This window comes from Syngnathus scovelli, chromosome 11 (genome assembly GCF_024217435.2).
Source record: "Syngnathus scovelli strain Florida chromosome 11, RoL_Ssco_1.2, whole genome shotgun sequence".
In the NCBI taxonomy this organism is placed as follows: domain Eukaryota; kingdom Metazoa; phylum Chordata; class Actinopteri; order Syngnathiformes; family Syngnathidae; genus Syngnathus; species Syngnathus scovelli.
Window position 1 is genome coordinate 3,955,784 of NC_090857.1, and position 18,010 is coordinate 3,973,793.

Below are 18,010 nucleotides of genomic sequence, written 5' to 3' on the forward strand. Positions count from 1 at the left end.
CCATCCATCCATCCATCCATCCATCCATCCATCCATCCATCCATCCATCCATCCATCCATCCATCCATCCATCCATCCATCCATCCATCCATCCATCCATCCATCCATCCATCCATCCATCCATCCATCCATCCATCCATCCATCCATCCATCCATCCATCCATCCATCCTATAGATAGAGCAATAACACACCTTGTTTGAGGCGTATGGAGGCCTCTAGTCATTCAGTCATGCTACATCGGGCCAATCAAGGGTCTGAGCTAAAAAAAAAAAAAAAGGAGCTATTTTTAGGTTACGCAGAAGTCTAGCCCATTGAATTATAGATTTGAGAGTGCGTGCTAATACGTGTGAATAAATCATAACAATTGTGTGCAGTGGGGTGACACGCTCCTAACCTCGGGATCAGAGCCTCACCTGTTTGTTTGCTCCTGTTTAGGGATCGCCTGAGGATGGAGCTGCTGGAGGTGTGATGAAGTCGCCGGCGTACAAGGCTGGTTCGCTCCCGAAATGAGTGTTTGTAATGACAGCAAATGTGATTGTAGCTGGACTGTAAGACTCTGACTGTAACTGTGAATACCCCCCACCCCCCTTCTCCTTCTCCTTCTCCCATCCTCTTCCTCCTCCATCTGCCATCACTTCCTCCCATGTCAGAAGAAAGAACTTCTCACCTTCTTCAGTCCTGTGATGTTTCAGCCTTTCATGCTTCTTTGTGGTCGTGTGGGGAGGGTGCACAATGAGGTCAGTGTGAGGGATCAAAGAAAAGAAAGAGAAGACGCACACTGACTGGAAAACTGACTTGAATGAACAAAAATAGGACGGGATAAGGCCGAGAGATAATGTTTTGGGGTCAGCGCCGGAAATCTATATACAGTATATGATCGAAACTGCACTATAAAAACGGGGTTGTACTGACTGAATGGACAAAAGATGTGTCAAAGAAATGTTATTGTTGGCTTTGTGATATTTTTTACTTTTTTAGCAACCAGTACTTCAGCACTGCCTTGACTTTTACGTTTTTTTTTGCTTTTTTTGTTCCGATTCTCTTTACTTTTCTAGTCACTGTAAGTCCAGATGCAATCAAACATGTTTTATTTAGACCTGTATCAATGTTGGTGATCACTTTGTGGTTCGGCTACACGCAAGAGACTATAACAATGCACTAATGAAGACAGCAATGCTCAAAATCCCACTGCCCCACTGCAAAGGTATTGACAGCTTTGCCCCGATCAATAACCTACAAAGCCCTTGCAAGCTGAACAGAGACAAGCCTGTCACGCTAACGTTGCCTTACTCAGCTCTGTCTATGTGTTTATGGCCTGTTTGTCGCATCAGCTCGCTTTCCAGCTACTGCGCTTTCTGTAAAAATTCAAGAAAAAAAAAAAGCAGAGAGGGGGAAAAAAAAAAAAAAAAAAAAGCCAGTGCATCAAGGATCGCTGTTGGTCTCTATCTGTGAAAAATCGTGTGCTGCTTTCTGTACACTTTGGAGATGTTTTAATATGAGCTGTAACTGTAATATTGTATCAAATCTTGTGACTGGCCAATTGTCTTTTGAAAGCTAAATTACCAATTGGATCTTTTGACACTGACAGAGTGAGATCTGGAGCTAGCTAGAGAGCCAAATGGGGAGAAATTCTCTTCGGAATTTTCTTGTTTATATAAACATACAGTCACTACATGGATATCCTATTAAGCTGCATCCTTGTCAAGCTGCTAATAGCTAAGAACGGTGCTATACCATCCAAAGTGAAATTGGAGGTTCATCTCCTACCAGCAGTGTATGCACTTGTGTCGAATGTTACAAATTTATTTTGGTTTGAGATAAATAAAATCTGGACTTACGGTGTAATGATCGCTTACAAAAAAAAAAAAAGAACTTTTATGAAATAGCCTGATCATAAAGCACTGTTGTATCATCCTTTCTACACTTTCTCTGAATCTTTACAGAATAAACTGAATACTCACCAATCAGCAGTGTTAAGTTATTTGTTCCACAGCCCACCTTGCGGCGAGAGTGAAGCGATGCCAAAAAAAGCTGCGGGATACGTTTGAACTGACTATGCATTGCTTGGCGCGCCACCTGCTGGCGAAATATTGACACTGGCTTAAAACTGGCGGAAAACGGAAACTCGGCCCGGTTCCATTTTTTTCTTCTTCTTTTTTACTTCAAGCCAAAATGGGATTGGCTTGGGATTGTTTTGTTTGGTAGACAACGACGCGGTGCAGTGTTGGGAAAGTGCATTTTCTACGTGAACGAGTTCAAAGTTCAGTTCACAAATTTTAATATCACTGCAGCACGGAATGCAGAGCAAATACAAAGAACCACAAAGAAAAAAAAGATCTCAACAGACAGCTGGTAAGTTCACTTACATCCTCCTTGCTGCGTGGAAGAAATGTGTGTTTGATCGGTGGATACTATTGTGTTTAATTATGAAGTGAAGACTGATTAAAAACGTGCATGTTTCTTCCTGCAGATGTCACATAAGTGAAACGTATTGAAAGTATTCAACTGCTTAAACGCTTCACAGCCATCACCCTATAATTATTAAATTGTATAGTAAGGCTCTTTTAGTTAAAAGATTAATGTAAACTAAGGCTTTTGAGGGGGGAAATGACCATGTTAAACACAGGTGTCAAACTCAAGGCCACATCATTTTATGCTAAGACAAATTGTGCATCAAATTCGAGTGTCATTACTACAATTGATAATTCTCTTCACTTTTAATAATCTATTTTTTTTATCTATTTTTAAAAAAAATATTTGACCAGTTTTTACTCGTCTGATTTGAAAACGAGTTATGTCAGTTTATTTTGTAGCTTTTACTGTATGAGGCAGGGGTGTCACATTCCAATATGTTTTCCAAGATTGCCTCGTTAAGTGCACCTGTGTGAAAAGTTAGGCTCCTGCAGAGCGTGAAAATGAACTGATCTTTTCACTCAGGTGTGTTTAACGAAGGTAACTTGGAAAACATATTGGAACGCGGCCCCCAAAAGTCCCTCGTTAAGTGCACCTGCGTGAAAAGTTGGGCTCCTGCAGAAGAAAATGAACTGATCTTTTCACTCAGGTGTGTTTAACGAAGGTAACTTGGAAAACATATTGGAACGCGGCCCCCAAGAGTCCCTCGTTAAGTGCACCTGCGTGAAAAGTTGGGCTCCTGCAGAACGTGAAAATGAACTGATCTTTTCACTCAGGTGTGTTTAACGAGGGTAACTTGGAAACCATATTGGAACGCGGCCCTCGAGGACTGGCGGTTGACACCCCTGGAAGCTAGAGTTAAGGGTTCAAACAACTCATTTGATTTGAAAATGAGTTATTTGTCAGTTTGTTTTGTAGCTTTGACTGTATATAATGAGGTGCTCATACATTTATTTGGGTTGACAGTCGTAATGGCCCTCCGAAAGAAGCTATGACTACAATGCGGCACGCGAAAAAAATGAGTTTGACCCCCCTGATGTATAATAAGGCTTTTTTTAAGTTAAAAAAAAACAACCAAAACATGTATGGTAAGGCTTTAAAAAAAGGCCACATATAGTGAGCCTTATTTGTCAAAAAATTACCAAGTATAGTTTATTTAAAAAAAATAAAATAAAAAAAAGCCCATGTATGGTAAGACTTTTTTTCAAATGACCATGTATTGATTTTTATGTACAAATTGAATTTGGAGTGTTGAGCAGCATTATTCGATAATTTTAAGTCGCCAAAGGTCAGACGAGACCTGCTGAAATGCACACAGAATACACAAGGAAGGAAAGAGATGGTTTGATGTGTGGGGTTTTATTTATTTTCTTAACCTACGATGAGCATACAACTTAACATGATCAAATGCTAGGACAAAAGGTCAAACAGGAATAGGATGTTGACTTAACAACTACTTACATCAACTTTCCTATCATGAGTGGAATAAAATGAATTCACATTAAAATGTTACATTGCTTTCACCTCAATTATACAGTCAACTAGCTAAAATCGTAACAGATTGATTATTTTTTGGCAAAGTTGATATCCCTCACACGCTTTTCTCCAATGAGAAATACTTTTCCTTTTACAGACTTAAATACATTGAGTTCAAGTAACAGGGCAGGGGGTTTCTTTTTCTTAAAAACAAATTAAGTTCAACCCAAATGTAGACTTTAGGGGGCAGAGTAGCAGCTTCAGGGGAGGTGGACTTGCAAGTGACAGGATCAATATGACTGATTCACATTTACACTGAAAATAAAAGTCCCTGATTGAGAGGCTGTAAAACATATTCACATTCTGCTTGCTTAAGTAAAAGTTAACATGGTTGCAGTGTTCCTCCAACCCCCAAAAGCTAGCCCACTTCCCACATATCCACATGCTAAACACCATTTTAAATAGTCCAGTTTAAAATAATCACCCTAAAACAGACAGCTTTTAAGGTCGGGGGCCTCTAAAACATACGCACGCTCGCTCGCTCACTCACACGCCAAACTCACATTTGTCCTTGTCCTCAAAAGGCTTGTGGGTGGTATTAAGGAATTCATTTGATTTGACTTTATCAAAATATAGATGCATTCATAATACACAAAGGGGCTAAAATAAAAACAGTGAATGAAGATACAATGATAAAAAGCATTTTTTCTCTCTTTTTTTGCTTCATACACAAGCAATAGGACCACAGAGTTCAAAGTTCAGGCATCGTCACAGGGAGAAAAATGTGAAGGGGTGGGGTGGGGGGTCATCCAACTACTGGCACTATGCCTTGATGCTCAGTTCAGCTTGATGCCTGATCGCAGATCAGATGTTTAGACTACCACTCAAATGTGGCCTCATCTTTTTTTTTTCCTGCCAAAACCTTATCGGGTCAGTCCATCGAGAAAAAAATCATTATAGTAAAAACAAGTATCCGATTAAAAAGTAGCGTTAAAACCACAACCTGGAATTTAAAATTCAAAGTCTTCGTCTGCCATGTCGATGGCCCAGGCGAACTTCTCGCGCTGGGTTTTGTTGTAGATCTTCTCAACGGGAATACCCCACTTCTTACACCTGACGAGGGAAAACAACATTAGCGGGCTGGACATGAACAATTTAAGAATTTGGCGAGGAAACCAAATAAAGTCACTCACCAAGCCACAGAGATCCGAGGGTCAAGATAGTTGAGCTTGGAAGTGCCGAGCGCAATTTGCTTGTTCTCTTCGCGATCGGTGGCCTGCACTTCCAGCTTCATCAGCTGCTCTTCTATCCTCTGGACGGCCTTCTTCTTGGTCTCCACGGCCCTGCGCGGTCGACGCCCGTCATTACATGAGCCGGACTGACGCAAGCAAACGTGTGCAGCGCATCTAAAGTCCACTCACTTCTTGGATTTTTCATCCCTCCGTACTTTGGCATCGGCCTTGGCGCTCTTCAGCTCTCGTTTGGCGTCCGACAGCTGGTCCCTTTTAGCTTCGATCTGAGCTCAATAAAAGGAGACAATTCGGTAAGAGAATGGTCTCATGCTTCCACGTTCTTGTCACAGATACAGGATCATGTGATCGATCATTTCGAGGCAAAAAAAGCAAAACCACCTTAGTCTGCAGGTTCTGCATGGACTTCTCAAACGTCTTAGGTGGCGCCCTCTGGTGGTTACATAGGATGGCCACAGCTCTGTTGGCCCTGTTGTAGGACAGGATTTTGGCTGGAACATTCTCATCCACTAGAGACAAAACAGCAACAGCGTTGATTTGTCAGTGGCAAAGACAGATGCTTTCCCGTCATGGATGTGGTTTGAATTTTTCAGGTGAGACTCTCCAACGACGGCGTACCATTTGTGAGCTCTTTGAGCTGTTGTTGCAAGGTGATTGATGCATTGTATGTACGGAAAACTTTGGCCGTCAGACCGTCCATCAGCTCCTGAAGGTGCTTGTTGAGAATCGAAGTCTGCCAAAACGAAATTGGAACAGCGTGAACAAGATGCCAACATTCCAAATACATTCCTCTATGTTGAACGAGCGGTACAGTGGCAGTTGAAATATCTAATGTAGCCAGTTTAATTCAGGTCGTGTTGTGAGGTTGAACTTCAAGGAACTTACATTCAGGCGATCAAACAAGTCGTCATCTGGCTCTTTGTTTTCCATGAACAACTGAAGATTTTTAAAAACCTGCAAGAGAAACAACAACAGCCATGATCCTAAGTTTTTGCTGAGGCAGTTTCTTCCTTGGGCGTGCCAACTCTCACCCTTTTTTCCACAGGGACTTTGTTGTAATATCGGATGGAATCTTTACCCAGGAAGTCAAATTCCACTACGTACTCTTGACCGTCGTTCTCGGGATAGAGTTTGAGGTGTTCCACTCTGAGGGAGCAGCAGCCTACTGTGTCGGCAGTCTCTCCTTCCTCTTTCTCGTTTCCAGCTCTCAGAGCCAGCTGCGGCACACGAGAGAGAGCAAGTCGGCCGGCGTTCACGTCGCATTCCCGCCGAGCGCTTCATACGAGGCCGCGCTGGAGCTCACCTTGTCAATGAAGTAAAGAGCCACGGCCCTCTGTCGAATTCTCATCTCCTTGGACTTCCAATCGTCGCGATATTGCGTCCTGATGCGGTCCACGCATTTCTTGAGCCTGCGGGCCGTTTCATACTTTTGCCAGTCCTTCTCTCCCTGCCCACAAAGAAATGAACAAGACTTATGACATATGAAACGATTCAAATGTTTGAACCATTCCGTTGTTCAGCTCCCTTGGTCTTCTCAGATTTCTACTTTTCTCAACAACTTATCACAGTTCCAACCATTTGAGGTGATATGATCAATCGAGGTAATGCAACTCAGGTTGTAGCCTACCTTAATCCTTGAGCTGGGGTTCAACATGATGTACTTGATGGAGCCTTGGATGTTCTCAGTCCACGACACCAACCAAGTCACCTTGTTATCATGACGGACCTCTTTCCACTTTGTGCCTGGAGGAGGCTGCGGGTGCTTGGAGTCCCTGCGCGAATTATTAGATTCATACAGGAAATTGAGAACGTTACCGTGCAATCCTTAGACATGTTTTAATCGAGAATACATATATTCCTTGAAACATGTACAGGGTGACTGCACTTGAGCGTGTTGCTGCCCAAAAAAAGGCTCGACAGCATAGAGGAGAAGCACTAACTTGCTGCAGTTGATGATGATGTCTTTGGGTCGGATCCGGCGTTTTAGCATGCCCATCTTGGGATGGTCCCCGCGACCACGGAACAGGCCGGGCGGCTCAATGCGGAAGTTAGCAATGCGTTCCCTGTGGTTGTCCATGATGCAGAAGCCGTATTCCTGCAAGAGGCGCTCGTTCTCCGCCTTTATTTTCTATTAAGGGGAAAACAAGTTCATTCATCAATGCCGTGAGTACAATAAATTTAAAAAAATTGTGTTAGGAAAGGTTAACATTTTGGTTTTGCAAACAGTTAGTGTTTACCAATTTCTCTTCCTTGGACATGGCCTTTCTGGCTTCAGTCTGAGCCTTGAAGTAGTCCGACATCTCAGCGAAGTTGCACTTTTTCAAGTCTGAGATCTTAGCCTTTTCATCTGTGGTCATTTCCTGAATTAGGGAAGAAAAAAAAATCATCCTATTAAGAAAAATTGGAGAAACAAGGTGCTAAATGACTTGGTTTCTTTTTCCACCTACTTTGCGCCAATCTTTAAAAAAGTTTTTTCGAAAGATGTCCTTTGTGGTGTACTCATGGTCCAGCATTTTGGCAAAGAATGTGGCTACCTCTTCTGCCTCTGGGCTGAGCTTCATCGGCTTACCTTAAAGATGAAATGATGTGGTGACCGGCCAGGTGGATGCACAGTTATAAAAACGTGCCGTCCGTTTCTTACCATCGTAGTAGAAGTTGACTTTGCTGGGGAGTGGCTCGTACGGTGGCGCAAACACCGGTCCTTTGTGTTCCAGAAATTTCCACTTGACACCGTCCGTGTATCTCTCCTCTTCCCACCTGGGAACAGTAGCAAAATATAATCAACATATAAAAGTATGCAACTAAATCTACTTATATTCACCATTTCCACTTCTCTTCTGGTTCCTTTTTTGCTTTCTTTTTTCCATCAACAGTTTCTCCTTTTTTATTCGTCTTTTTAGGCTTGATGTCCTAAAACAGGAAGAGAAAAGGAAGCAAGTTGGCCCAACCCAAGCTGCGATTCACATGTAGTTGAGATAGCTTGACACAGTCAAAGTCTTTCACTGATTTAAAAAAGCCCCATATCATGTACTTCACTTGCCTCAATCGCTTTCCTTTTCTTGTCCTTCCTATCGTTTTCTGTCTTTACTTTCTTGGGTTTAAAATCGTAACTGAAACATGAACACGAAAAAAGTTACATGACCGAACATGACGTGTTTGAAATATGTTTCTTGGCCACTCACTCTTCGTCATCATCCCGCTCTCTCTTTAGAGACTTGTCGTGTCTCGGCGATTGGTAAAAATCATCGTCAGGCTCACACTTCACATGTGGCGGGCTGAAAAAGCGGCAAGACCGTCATTCTGTGATTTCTCCGCACGGTTTGTCGACGTATGGGCCGCCCCGCGTATCACAGGGAATCCCTTAAAACGGAACCCAAGCAGACATACCTGGCGAATCCATTCTCCTTTTTGATTTTACCATCAACAATTTTCATCTGTAAAGACAAACAAGTTTGTGACTTAAAAGTCATTTGGTTCAAAACTTGTATTATTACTACTTGGTGTGTAAGAAAATATTTAGGTAGTATGCCAGCTACCGAGCATGCGTTATTTGGAGCTCACCTTTTTCTCCTTGTGCTTGTCTTTAAATTTGTCTGTGCTTCCATCCTTGTGCTTCATCTTCTCCTTATCTCGATGTTTTTTTTCAGACGAGTGCTCACTGATGCACCAAGAAATGAAAAACACATATGTAGAGGTCAGCTTGAGCGGAACAAAATGATTTGGGCAACAGCCGAGTCAGGGAGGTGTGCACTTTGCAAATTGGAAGAAGCACGTTATACCCATTGCCATGCTTTAGTTTCTCCCGTTCTTTATCCTTCTTGTGGTCCTTGTGTTTGTGTTCTTTATACTTATGCTTGTGGGAGTCTACAAGACAAAAAAAAGGACAGTGTGAGGACAGAGGCAACCAAAATAAGGTTTCAGTTTTTGTATATCCCCTTAAGATGTGCAGGTTCAATGTTGTATCAGTTGTGTATGACCACAAAACCTGCTTCATTCTGGCAAGTATTTTCTCAAGGGAACAAAAGTTGGTTGGCTTTTCCCCGAAGGCGGCGCCACAGCGAAATACCCATTGTTTTTGTTTTTTCTAGATGGTTCGCATGAGAAGTTTTTGGCTCAGTTTTTACGCCGGATGCCTTTCCTGACGCAACCCTCTGCATTTACGCGGGCTTGGAACCGGCAGAAGGGAGACACTGACACGTGCCGCTATGGCTGCATATGGTTCCCTGATCGGGAATCGAACCCAGGCCGCGGAGGCGAAAGGCCCGCATCCTAACCACTGGGCCATCAGGGATCAGAGGAACAAAAGTAATCACTTCAAATCAATAAGACAACAAGCTCACAGTAACCCCGCCCCTTCGTGGCATATTTAAGATAATGTGAAATGATGACATGTCACGACGTGCAAAAGAGCACTTTTCTCCTTTGGCTCTACTTTTCAGTTAAGAAAGATAAACCGAGGCAGACATGCTTTTACTATCGTGGATTAATAAAAGCAGACAGCGAGGAGTGGGTCACACTCGCTATAGCGGATGGTTTTGTCTAAACTGATTCTCAAAGTTGCGTGGAAATGGCAGCAACTATTTTCACAAATTGATGAATCTGTTGTATTATTACATGTTTTCATTCCCATCCTTTTATTCAACAAATGGCATTATTTTAAACTGACATTGCCAAAGACTCAAATTATAATTCTGGCGTGGTTAGTATTGTCAGAAAATAGGTTTTGTGTGATTCTACAGTCTGCTTTCGAGGAGAACTACAGAAATGAATTATCCAAAATAATTGGGAGCAATGTAATAACTGAATGGTTATCATATAAACTAAAGAGAAGGCTACAGACTTATTTTCCTTCATGTATCCTTTTACTACATTGTATTGTTTGGTACACACTTCAACCTTAAAACAAAGCACTTGGACTCAACGTGTTTTTATATCTTGATTAATAAGGTTTTAATTGATTACATTATTGGCAACACGAGTCATTGCCCCGTCCCCAAAAAATATTGTGTGCCAAGTGTCAGTTTTGCAAAACATACAATCACCTAGTCATTACTCATATTGGTTGTACTTAGGGCCTTACAATACAATGAAAACCAAACGGTTTGAAATTGTATAGGTTAAAACCCCTAGTTGCTACTTTATGTCAAGTTAAATGCTGCCCGAAGCATGGCGCTGTCAAAAGTTACTTTCTCTTGGGCGATGAAAATGTTACCCCCCCAGTGGTGGAAACACTAATTACGGTGTCGGGTGTCGTAAATAAGAACGTTGCTATCGCCTATCACATCATTTTCCCGAGTGAAGCGTTGTGGAGGCGAGATGAGGCGTCCTCTCGGCCATGTAGAGGCGGTGAGCTTGGGTTCAGCTCGCACTCGCAGTAGTCAGGCCGCTGCGCCGAAAAAGAAAATGGCGCAGAGACTAAGTCCTCAACCCCCAAACCCTCACTTTCAGGTGGGAAATTCGCCCGGTTAACGTGAGCGACGGCTTCAGAGAACACGGGAAATCGATAAAACTCCTCTAGATCTGTCCAAATAGGCATTCCAAGTGGCTATATTGTTTTTCAAAGAGCTGTAGCGAGACCTCCCTTTTGAACAATAGACGCTTGTGAGTGAAAGAGAGGACTTAGTCTCTGGACGCCATTTCTGTCCTCTGCTCTAAACTAATCTCATGTTGTAATGTATCACCGAAGATATGTACAAATGAAAGAAAGGGCATTTTGATCGTGATCTATATTAGAATCGAAACACGCTTACCGTTTATCCGAGAGCCACAGTCATTCTGAAATATATTAGAAAACAGACATGGGTTACATTTCGTAGAAGCTAACCAGCCGGCGGCTAACTAACTTTGAACTTGCTGGATGGCCAATCGACACTATCTTAGCTTCTTAGCTAGGTGAGCTAATGTGCTACGCTGGCTGGTAATATGGCTTAGCGGCTCGAGCGAGATGCTAACGTCACACATTACCAGCAGCCTTTCGGCACTCCATTTAAGTATGCATCCAAACACATGAAGACTAAGCGATAACTGCCGTGTCATCAGTAACAAATGAAGGATACAAGTTGTCAACACGTTATTATCATTAATAAAACGAGAAGACTTAAAGAAGACACTCGGCCAAGGCGCATTAGCATCCACTATTCACAGTTAGCCAAGTTATCCTGTCAAACCAAACAAATGCAAAGCCAGCAGGCATGTACGTGCTGAATATTGACGGGGGCGTCATAAAATGTACTCCGCGTTACCTGGTCCTCGTTGTGGGAATGGTCCCCACTCATTTCCTAAGCGGTAATTGACAAAAAATAAAAATGACAAACGTGAGGGGGCAACCACACACCGGCGAGCAGCGGCAAGCAGAATGAAGAAAGGGCTGGCTTGTGCAAGACCTAAGTCCCAAATGAACCACAGAGCGCATGCGCCTGATTTAAATGGTTCGCAACTGTAGCTCCTCCTTTGGAGGAACGTGTTGCTTTTTACTCAACATTCCCAGGCTGAGTTTGGTTGAAACCGCAAAACCAGCTGGATGCATGGCGACATATAGAAAATAGTTGAACAGATTGTTCACAAAAATATTCACTATGTCCAAACATTAGTTTATTGTATTATAATGACCCCCATTTAAATGATATCCTCTAGTCCTTGGAATGGTGTTGTGCTATGACTTCAAACATGGAGGTGACCAGAATGTAGGCCAGAGAATGCAAGGCAGGCCAACCTGCCCTCGGTAACCTTGGGAGCCTTCAGCGCTAGATCTCAAATAACAACTCAGGAGTTTCAGACTACAGTTGATGTGCAACGTAGAGAACGTAAAGGTCACTGGCCATGTGTTGCACTATGTTAACTGACAGAAATTTTCTTAACCAAAAGCTCTTTCAACAACAGCAGCAACGTCCAAGCTGCTCTATGGGTCATGTTAACATATTAACCCCCCCATATTTGCCGCTATGTTATTCTAAACATATTTGATAGACGCATGTGTTATTTGTAAAACTGCAATACGTTTGTATTCTCACGCATTAAAGCAACTTTCTTACATTCTCTAAGTTCAATGATGATTAAAATTGTGCCTAAAGCGTGTTTTGGTTAACCTGTGAGCAGCCAGAATAAGATGACGCGTCTTAGTTTACTGAAGTAATGCTGAGTTGGCAAACCCATTTCCATCCAAAAGAGGGCGCTAAAATTCACAAAGTTACACTAAACATTTACACTCGCTTCCCATGTGATTTTGGACATTGATAAACGGGTACTTTACATAAAAACGCAACTATTACTTAATATATTGCTAAACGAGTGACAATGTGCATTATGCACCCTAGTAACTAACTAATTACAATAACAACAAAAACTTATGTGGGGGAGGGTGGGTGTATCAAAATGTGCACTGACATTTTATCGAATTAAATGATTTGATAAATCAAAACCAGTCCAAATAGAATTCGAAAGTTTGAAACCGCAATGTTTCCACACATCAAAATAACACACTGTGCAGCTGTTTACAGTGCACACAATCTGACCATATTTGTACTTTTTCCATTCCACTTGAGACAAAATATGAAGGAGGTCAAGGTGGCTCCAGCTACCTTTTAGGTCTACCCCAAGTGCTTGAATAGATTTATTGCATGAAATAGAAAGAAAAGGCATAAAAGCATTTACATGTGACATTCTAAATCTTACCACAAATACCCAGTATTCATGACAAAAGGAAAACAATAAAATAAAGCAATAGAAATGTCTAATTAAAAAAAACTTCATTTTACTCCTCTCATGTTTGAAAGGAAAATTGTAGTGAGCTACCATAGCATTTCCTTCCGAATATTACTGCATTATAAGGTATGTAAAAAAAAAAAATAATTCACTAACTACTGTATGCAATAATGAAAAATCTGGTTGATAAAGTGCAAATGTATTATTAAGCCATTCTTGCAAGAACACTGTTCTTGTCATCATACATTTAAGGCCCCTGATGATTTGTACTAGAAAGAGTCATTGCTGGCTTCTGGTATAAAAACATGTAGGAGTCACACAGCAGCCTGCGTACAAGCTCGGGAGCACACGAAGGGTTGGCCCGTGCTTGCTCCTCCTCAGACATGGACAAAAAGTCGCCCAACTCTGGACAAGCTCGGATCTCTGGGATGTTGTAGCCTCTTTGATCATCACCTGACAGGAAGAGCAGCGTTGAGATTAGACTTCAGATTGAGACGTGATAGAAGAGACAAAGTCAGAGTGCATCCTTATCTGCATTTGTTTATCAGAACATAAGTCACGAGCGACGGTTTCATTTGAAAACACGTCAGCGTTTGCACAAACATTTTGCGAGGTATTATGTCATTGCCTAGCTAGAAAAAAAAGAAAAAAAAAATGATGAATCATCCTTACCGCATCTGTCTGCCATGCTGTCAAAGAAGAGCCAGGAGTGTGGGTCAGAACCGTATTTAACAAAGGCCACATAGTGACTGGTGTGAATGCAAAGCACGGCAAAGAGCTGCAAGGTGTGCCGAGCTGCAGGGGAAGCTGTGGCTACCTCAGCTGGAACCGCCAAAGGTTTTGGGCTATGCCCCAGGCGTGAGGGATGCCTGTGCACCTTCAAAACAAAGAAGCACCAAAATAAATTAAAATGTTGTGTTTAATACTTGGGCGTTACGTTTTTAAATTTGTCTTGCCTGTGTGTTGCAGGTTGTGCAGTATTGTTTAATTCTTCCTGGATGCAGTTTTTGATCTGGTAGACACTGGAGACACTCGTGCTCTGCCAGTTCCCCACAGATAAAACATTGCCTGGGCGCTGTGGGAACATGCAGAGATCATTTAAGAAGACGAATTTTTTATTTTTTTAAAATTTTTTTATTTACGATAGTGTAGGTTCCTTACAGTTGTAAAGTAGGTCGGCGATGTCCAGCTCCATGGATGGAATGATGTGAGAGAACATTTTAAATTTGTTTCCAAACCTTGGCATCTGAACTATCAGACAGGATGGCATCTAGAGAACAGGTCAAGTAGGATATTAGAATTAAAAGGATGAAACAGTGACATATTTTTTTGTTTGTCATACCTCTTCAAACTTGACATCGGATGACAGGCAGGAAGTGTCCATCAGCTGTTGCACGGTGGGTATCTGTGCCATTTGCTCCTTTTCCAGAAAGATCTGGAATGTGTAAGCCCCTTGATAACTTTCACTTCTCGACCTGGTAGAAATGTGTACTTTGTGATTTATCAGCCATACAAAGGAGATATTGAAAACTAGACCATCCAAGGTCCTACCTGAGTTTAAGCAGCGGCTCAATCCCAAGAACCTTCTGGAAGAGAATTGTGATGAATTCCTCTGGGTCTGCAATGAGAACACAAATGAAATCGATAAATAAGAGGCTTGACATCATTCATGCTTTTGAGCAACAACGCCTTATAGGAAAAGGACTTGGACCTTTTTCATCTGTTCGAAATGTGTCGCAGCCAAGCTGATTGCGGAAATTCATCACACTCGCAGCAGGCACGAAGCCTTGTCTGCAAGAAAAGTGTTTGAGAGCAAGGAAAATGCCATGTTAGTGAGAAAACGGAGGAATATGAGGAAAAAAAACAATGTCGTCTGGATTTTAGGAAAGCAATACCTGCGTAAACGGTTGACTATTTTTCTCAGTGTAGAAACAATCGGCTGCACAGTGTCTGCAGGCCAACGGCAGATATTATCCAGGGTCACGGAGGAACTGAACAAACTGCAGAAAGAAAACAACAGCTTTTATCTGGATGCACTTAACTCGTTAGTCGCATGACAATTTTCAAGACGAAAAGTCACGTTACATGACAGCACCACTTCAGTCAGCTGTTGTGGTGGGTGGTGATTCTGAACTGGTTCTACCTGAAAAGTGTGGCGTCCAGATAACAGGAGTTGATGTGGCCTTGGATCCCTTTCATTCTTCCCACTAACAAAGACATGACCTCCGATTCAGCAATGGGTGCCACATACTCCTCAGAGTCCACATATGGAGGAACTAGAGCACACAAAAAACACTTTTTTTTTCTTTTCCAGTGATGCAATAAATGTTAATAGCGACACGTTTAGTACTTTGAAAACAACCTTTATTTAGCAATCCAGGTCGATTGTTAAAGGTGGTGCAGAATGTTAATTACTAAAAGGTTAAGGTTCCATTGCATTCAGCAATTACCTGGAGGTATTTCCGCTTGGCTGTTGGTGTCACTTGCTATGGAGGAGCAGACAAACCTGCTATCGGGGTTGCATTTAGCAACAGGGACAAATAAAGCCCTGCTAATTTTGCAAGTGAAAAATCGCTGGCCTTTGTAAGTCCCATCAGAACAACCGTTCACATCGTAGTCCTGATGCACAAAACAGACCAAATCATTTGCAAATATTCACAAAGCTAGTTAAAAACCTTTCATGCGAATCTTCAGACTCACCAATTCGAGTCCAGCCCATTCGGAGGTTTTTCCTTCAAGGACACCCAGCCACCTCACAACCCCATAAACCGTGACCCCTGTGTTGGACACAACCTCCACCATGGACCCCACCTCCAAAGGTGCACATGATGTGTTGCTGCTGCTTCTCTGCTCTGTACGTTTTTCTTTCATTTGTCCATGAGATTTAAGAATTGGCATGGAGTTGATGCGCAGCACCTTTTTGTTCGTGCCTGTAAGAAGGTAGGGAGGGTCCGGGTTAAAAAGTCACACGACATATAGTATCTTTAATCTTGTGACATGTTGTTGACAGTATGTTCGGAATACTATGCAGACAACTTTGAAAGCACGCCAAGCCATGTGATGACTCCACTTTTCTGCATTCCAAAGCAACTGGACTCGTTTTGCGACTACAGCACATTTTCTATTAGCACAACATGGACCACATACATACCACCATGTTGGCCAGGATTAGAGTTGAGTCCCATGGGGATGGAGTAAGATGGGAACACCTGGATAATGTCTGCAGCACTGAACAGGGGCATTTGAGCAGGCTTTTTGGATAGTAAAGCAGGAGCATTGTCCTAGAGGACAGGCAGACAAAAGCAGATTGTGAAAAACAGACAAAAGCGAAGTGCATAGTTGCTCCAAATGCTCTATTAAGCCCTAATGATAGTTTAAAGTTTCCGAAGTTAATTGTTTGACTATCAACTTTTCCCGTGACGGGTTTATAGAGTGCATGCTGTACGACAAGTCAACACCTACGCAAATATTAGCTTGAGGCGCCTTAATGCTCACTTAAGGTTTATTATCACAAGCGTCATCTGAGGTTAAGTCAACAATTATCCTGGAGTGAAATGCTCCTACCACAAATTCCACTTCAAATCCCAGCATCTGCAGATCGTCTTTGTTTTCCTTTTTCCCAATCTGCATCAGGTTCTTCACCACTCCCGGTTGATGGCCCTTCTTGTGCTTCACCACCACCAGGTCATCCACAGTCAGCTCACAGATGGCCGAGAACAGCTGCGGGTTGCACAGCAGTTCCAGGCGTTTGTTCACGGAGGGGATGAAGAACAGGAGCTGAGCTTGGTGGCGGCTCAGGGGGTAGGTGTCCTCCTTCTGCACGACGCCTCCCTTCTTGGGTCCGTTTGACCCCCCGGAGTAGAGAAGCCCCATCAGCTCCCCGCGTTGCGTCTCCGATTCCACCCGACCAATGCATCCTCGGTAGAAGCCTTTCCACGACTTCCCGCGTGTGACGATGAAGAACTTTTCTTTTAACAACGGGATGGTCTCCATTGAAGTAAGTCTAGCAGGCGTTTTACACAGTAAATCTGTTGACACGGGAAAACATCTTTACGCTCTCATTTGTTTCGCAGCAATGTTGTCATAACAAACACTCACCTAGATTTTCCTTCGGGAGAGAGACGCGCCGCCACCCGCCAAGAACTCAACGACAAGTCAGAGACTATTTGTCTATTTCAAATTCGAAATCATCGCAGATGTTCAATTGCACTTTTTGACGAGGTATTTAAGTGAGTGAGAGTCTCTTTTGCGCGGTCACGCCCACTTGCCTCGGCATTTCATCTCCGCCCTTAACACAAAGTGCGTGCACTCACGGGGACGCATTTCAATGACAGTGCGTGACTGCAGCAACGATTAGATAAGGAGAATGAATTTTTGCCTGAGTCTGGTGGCGTAATAAGTTCGGCCATGCCATATTTAATTGCAGAAGTTTTCTTAGACCAGTAGGGATTTACTAGACTCCCCACCATTATGTTACAATTTCAGAAATTATCAATATTGTAACGGTTACAGTATTGATAATTTCTGAAATTGTAATGCCCAATACAATACGTGATCACGAAGGAAGTGTGGATAGATTGCATGACTTTATAAAGTAGGAGATGAATAGCAGGCTGTTATCCATCTGCATTATATGTTTGTCTTTTGATTGACATACAGGGCAGCCAATCTGATGTCTGAACGTTTGGCACCCTACGCATGCGCGTTAAACTCCGCTAACCTGGTCACCTTACTGCGTCGCTGGCCTCCAATTTTTTTTTTTTTTTCACTATGTGATATTCTAAGTGTGTTTGCTTCATCTGTCAGTGTGCTTAGGTGATGCTTAGGTGGATTACAAGTGCATCAAAAATTGAAACGCCTAAATTCATCTGTTGTGGCGAATGAAATTTTAACGCTACAAGATGACATTGAGCTGAAGTCCAGGGCTCATGGACAGTTATCCTGAAAAGGAAATAAAGAATACACAATATTAAATAGTAATAATAATAGTAACTTAAATAATGATAATATAAAGGAAATACATTTATGTTTTGCATTTTTATTGTAGGCTGATCATTTTGACTTGGTCATCTGCTCAACTAAAAGTGATATTTTGAATTATGCAACATTTAGCGATCGGAATTTGACAATGAAGACATTACGCAACTTCTGGAAACTTAGCATGAACAGA

The 18,010-nt window shown here is 42.4% G+C and overlaps 3 protein-coding genes across 7 annotated transcripts in view; 1 reads left to right on the top strand and 2 right to left on the bottom strand.

Moving 5' to 3' along the window:
* The window catches only part of zhx3a (zinc fingers and homeoboxes 3a), a 37,917-nt gene extending 35,952 nt beyond the window's left edge, over nt 1-1,965 (top strand). For all 5 annotated transcript variants that reach the window (XM_049733520.1, XM_049733519.2, XM_049733522.2 and 2 more), the window contains exon 3: nt 437-1,965. In XM_049733520.1, coding sequence (XP_049589477.1) covers nt 437-470 — 34 coding nt within the window. In that variant the 3' untranslated portion in view covers nt 471-1,965. The remainder of the gene's footprint in view (nt 1-436) is intronic.
* A 1,788-nt stretch (nt 1,966-3,753) lies between these two features.
* On the bottom strand, nt 3,754-11,527 carry top1a (DNA topoisomerase Ia). Its single transcript, XM_049733526.1, has 21 exons — nt 11,382-11,527; nt 10,890-10,914; nt 8,919-9,003; nt 8,701-8,797; nt 8,527-8,573; nt 8,322-8,414; nt 8,180-8,249; nt 7,961-8,049; nt 7,781-7,896; nt 7,587-7,708; nt 7,377-7,499; nt 7,080-7,267; nt 6,767-6,911; nt 6,443-6,586; nt 6,171-6,356; nt 6,025-6,093; nt 5,758-5,872; nt 5,521-5,648; nt 5,311-5,405; nt 5,083-5,232; nt 3,754-5,002 (listed from the first exon to the last, which is right to left on the bottom strand). The coding sequence occupies exons 1-21, from the start codon at nt 11,412-11,414 to the stop codon at nt 4,900-4,902; spliced, it is 2,223 nt and encodes a 740-aa protein (XP_049589483.1). The 5' UTR covers nt 11,415-11,527; the 3' UTR covers nt 3,754-4,899.
* A 1,186-nt stretch (nt 11,528-12,713) lies between these two features.
* Nucleotides 12,714-17,216, bottom strand: cyld2 (cylindromatosis (turban tumor syndrome) 2). The gene is made up of 14 exons (XM_049733527.2): nt 16,939-17,216; nt 16,405-16,868; nt 15,992-16,121; nt 15,541-15,770; nt 15,291-15,459; nt 14,984-15,116; nt 14,736-14,840; nt 14,552-14,631; nt 14,392-14,458; nt 14,183-14,315; nt 14,002-14,110; nt 13,797-13,915; nt 13,513-13,717; nt 12,714-13,293 (listed from the first exon to the last, which is right to left on the bottom strand). The coding sequence occupies exons 2-14, from the start codon at nt 16,831-16,833 to the stop codon at nt 13,088-13,090; spliced, it is 2,115 nt and encodes a 704-aa protein (XP_049589484.1). The 5' UTR covers nt 16,834-16,868; nt 16,939-17,216; the 3' UTR covers nt 12,714-13,087.
* Nucleotides 17,217-18,010: the final 794 nt, after the last annotated feature.

What these genes read in the sequence shown, in the direction of transcription:
- top1a (XM_049733526.1), bottom strand. Translation starts at nt 11,414, where the DNA reads ATGAGTGGGGACCATTCCCACAACGAGGACCAG. An exon ending in AAGGAGAATGGATTCGCCAG is followed by an intron (nt 8,415 to 8,526) that starts GTATGTCTGCTT and finishes CCGCTTTTTCAG; the next exon opens with CCCGCCACATGTGAAGTGTG. An exon ending in AAGTCCCTGTGGAAAAAAGG is followed by an intron (nt 6,094 to 6,170) that starts GTGAGAGTTGGC and finishes TTTCTCTTGCAG; the next exon opens with GTTTTTAAAAATCTTCAGTT.
- cyld2 (XM_049733527.2), bottom strand. Translation starts at nt 16,833, where the DNA reads ATGGAGACCATCCCGTTGTTAAAAGAAAAGTTCTTCATCGTCACACGC. An exon ending in GAGCCGCTGCTTAAACTCAG is followed by an intron (nt 14,316 to 14,391) that starts GTAGGACCTTGG and finishes CATTTCTACCAG; the next exon opens with GTCGAGAAGTGAAAGTTATC. An exon ending in CGCCGACCTACTTTACAACT is followed by an intron (nt 13,916 to 14,001) that starts GTAAGGAACCTA and finishes ATGTTCCCACAG; the next exon opens with CGCCCAGGCAATGTTTTATC.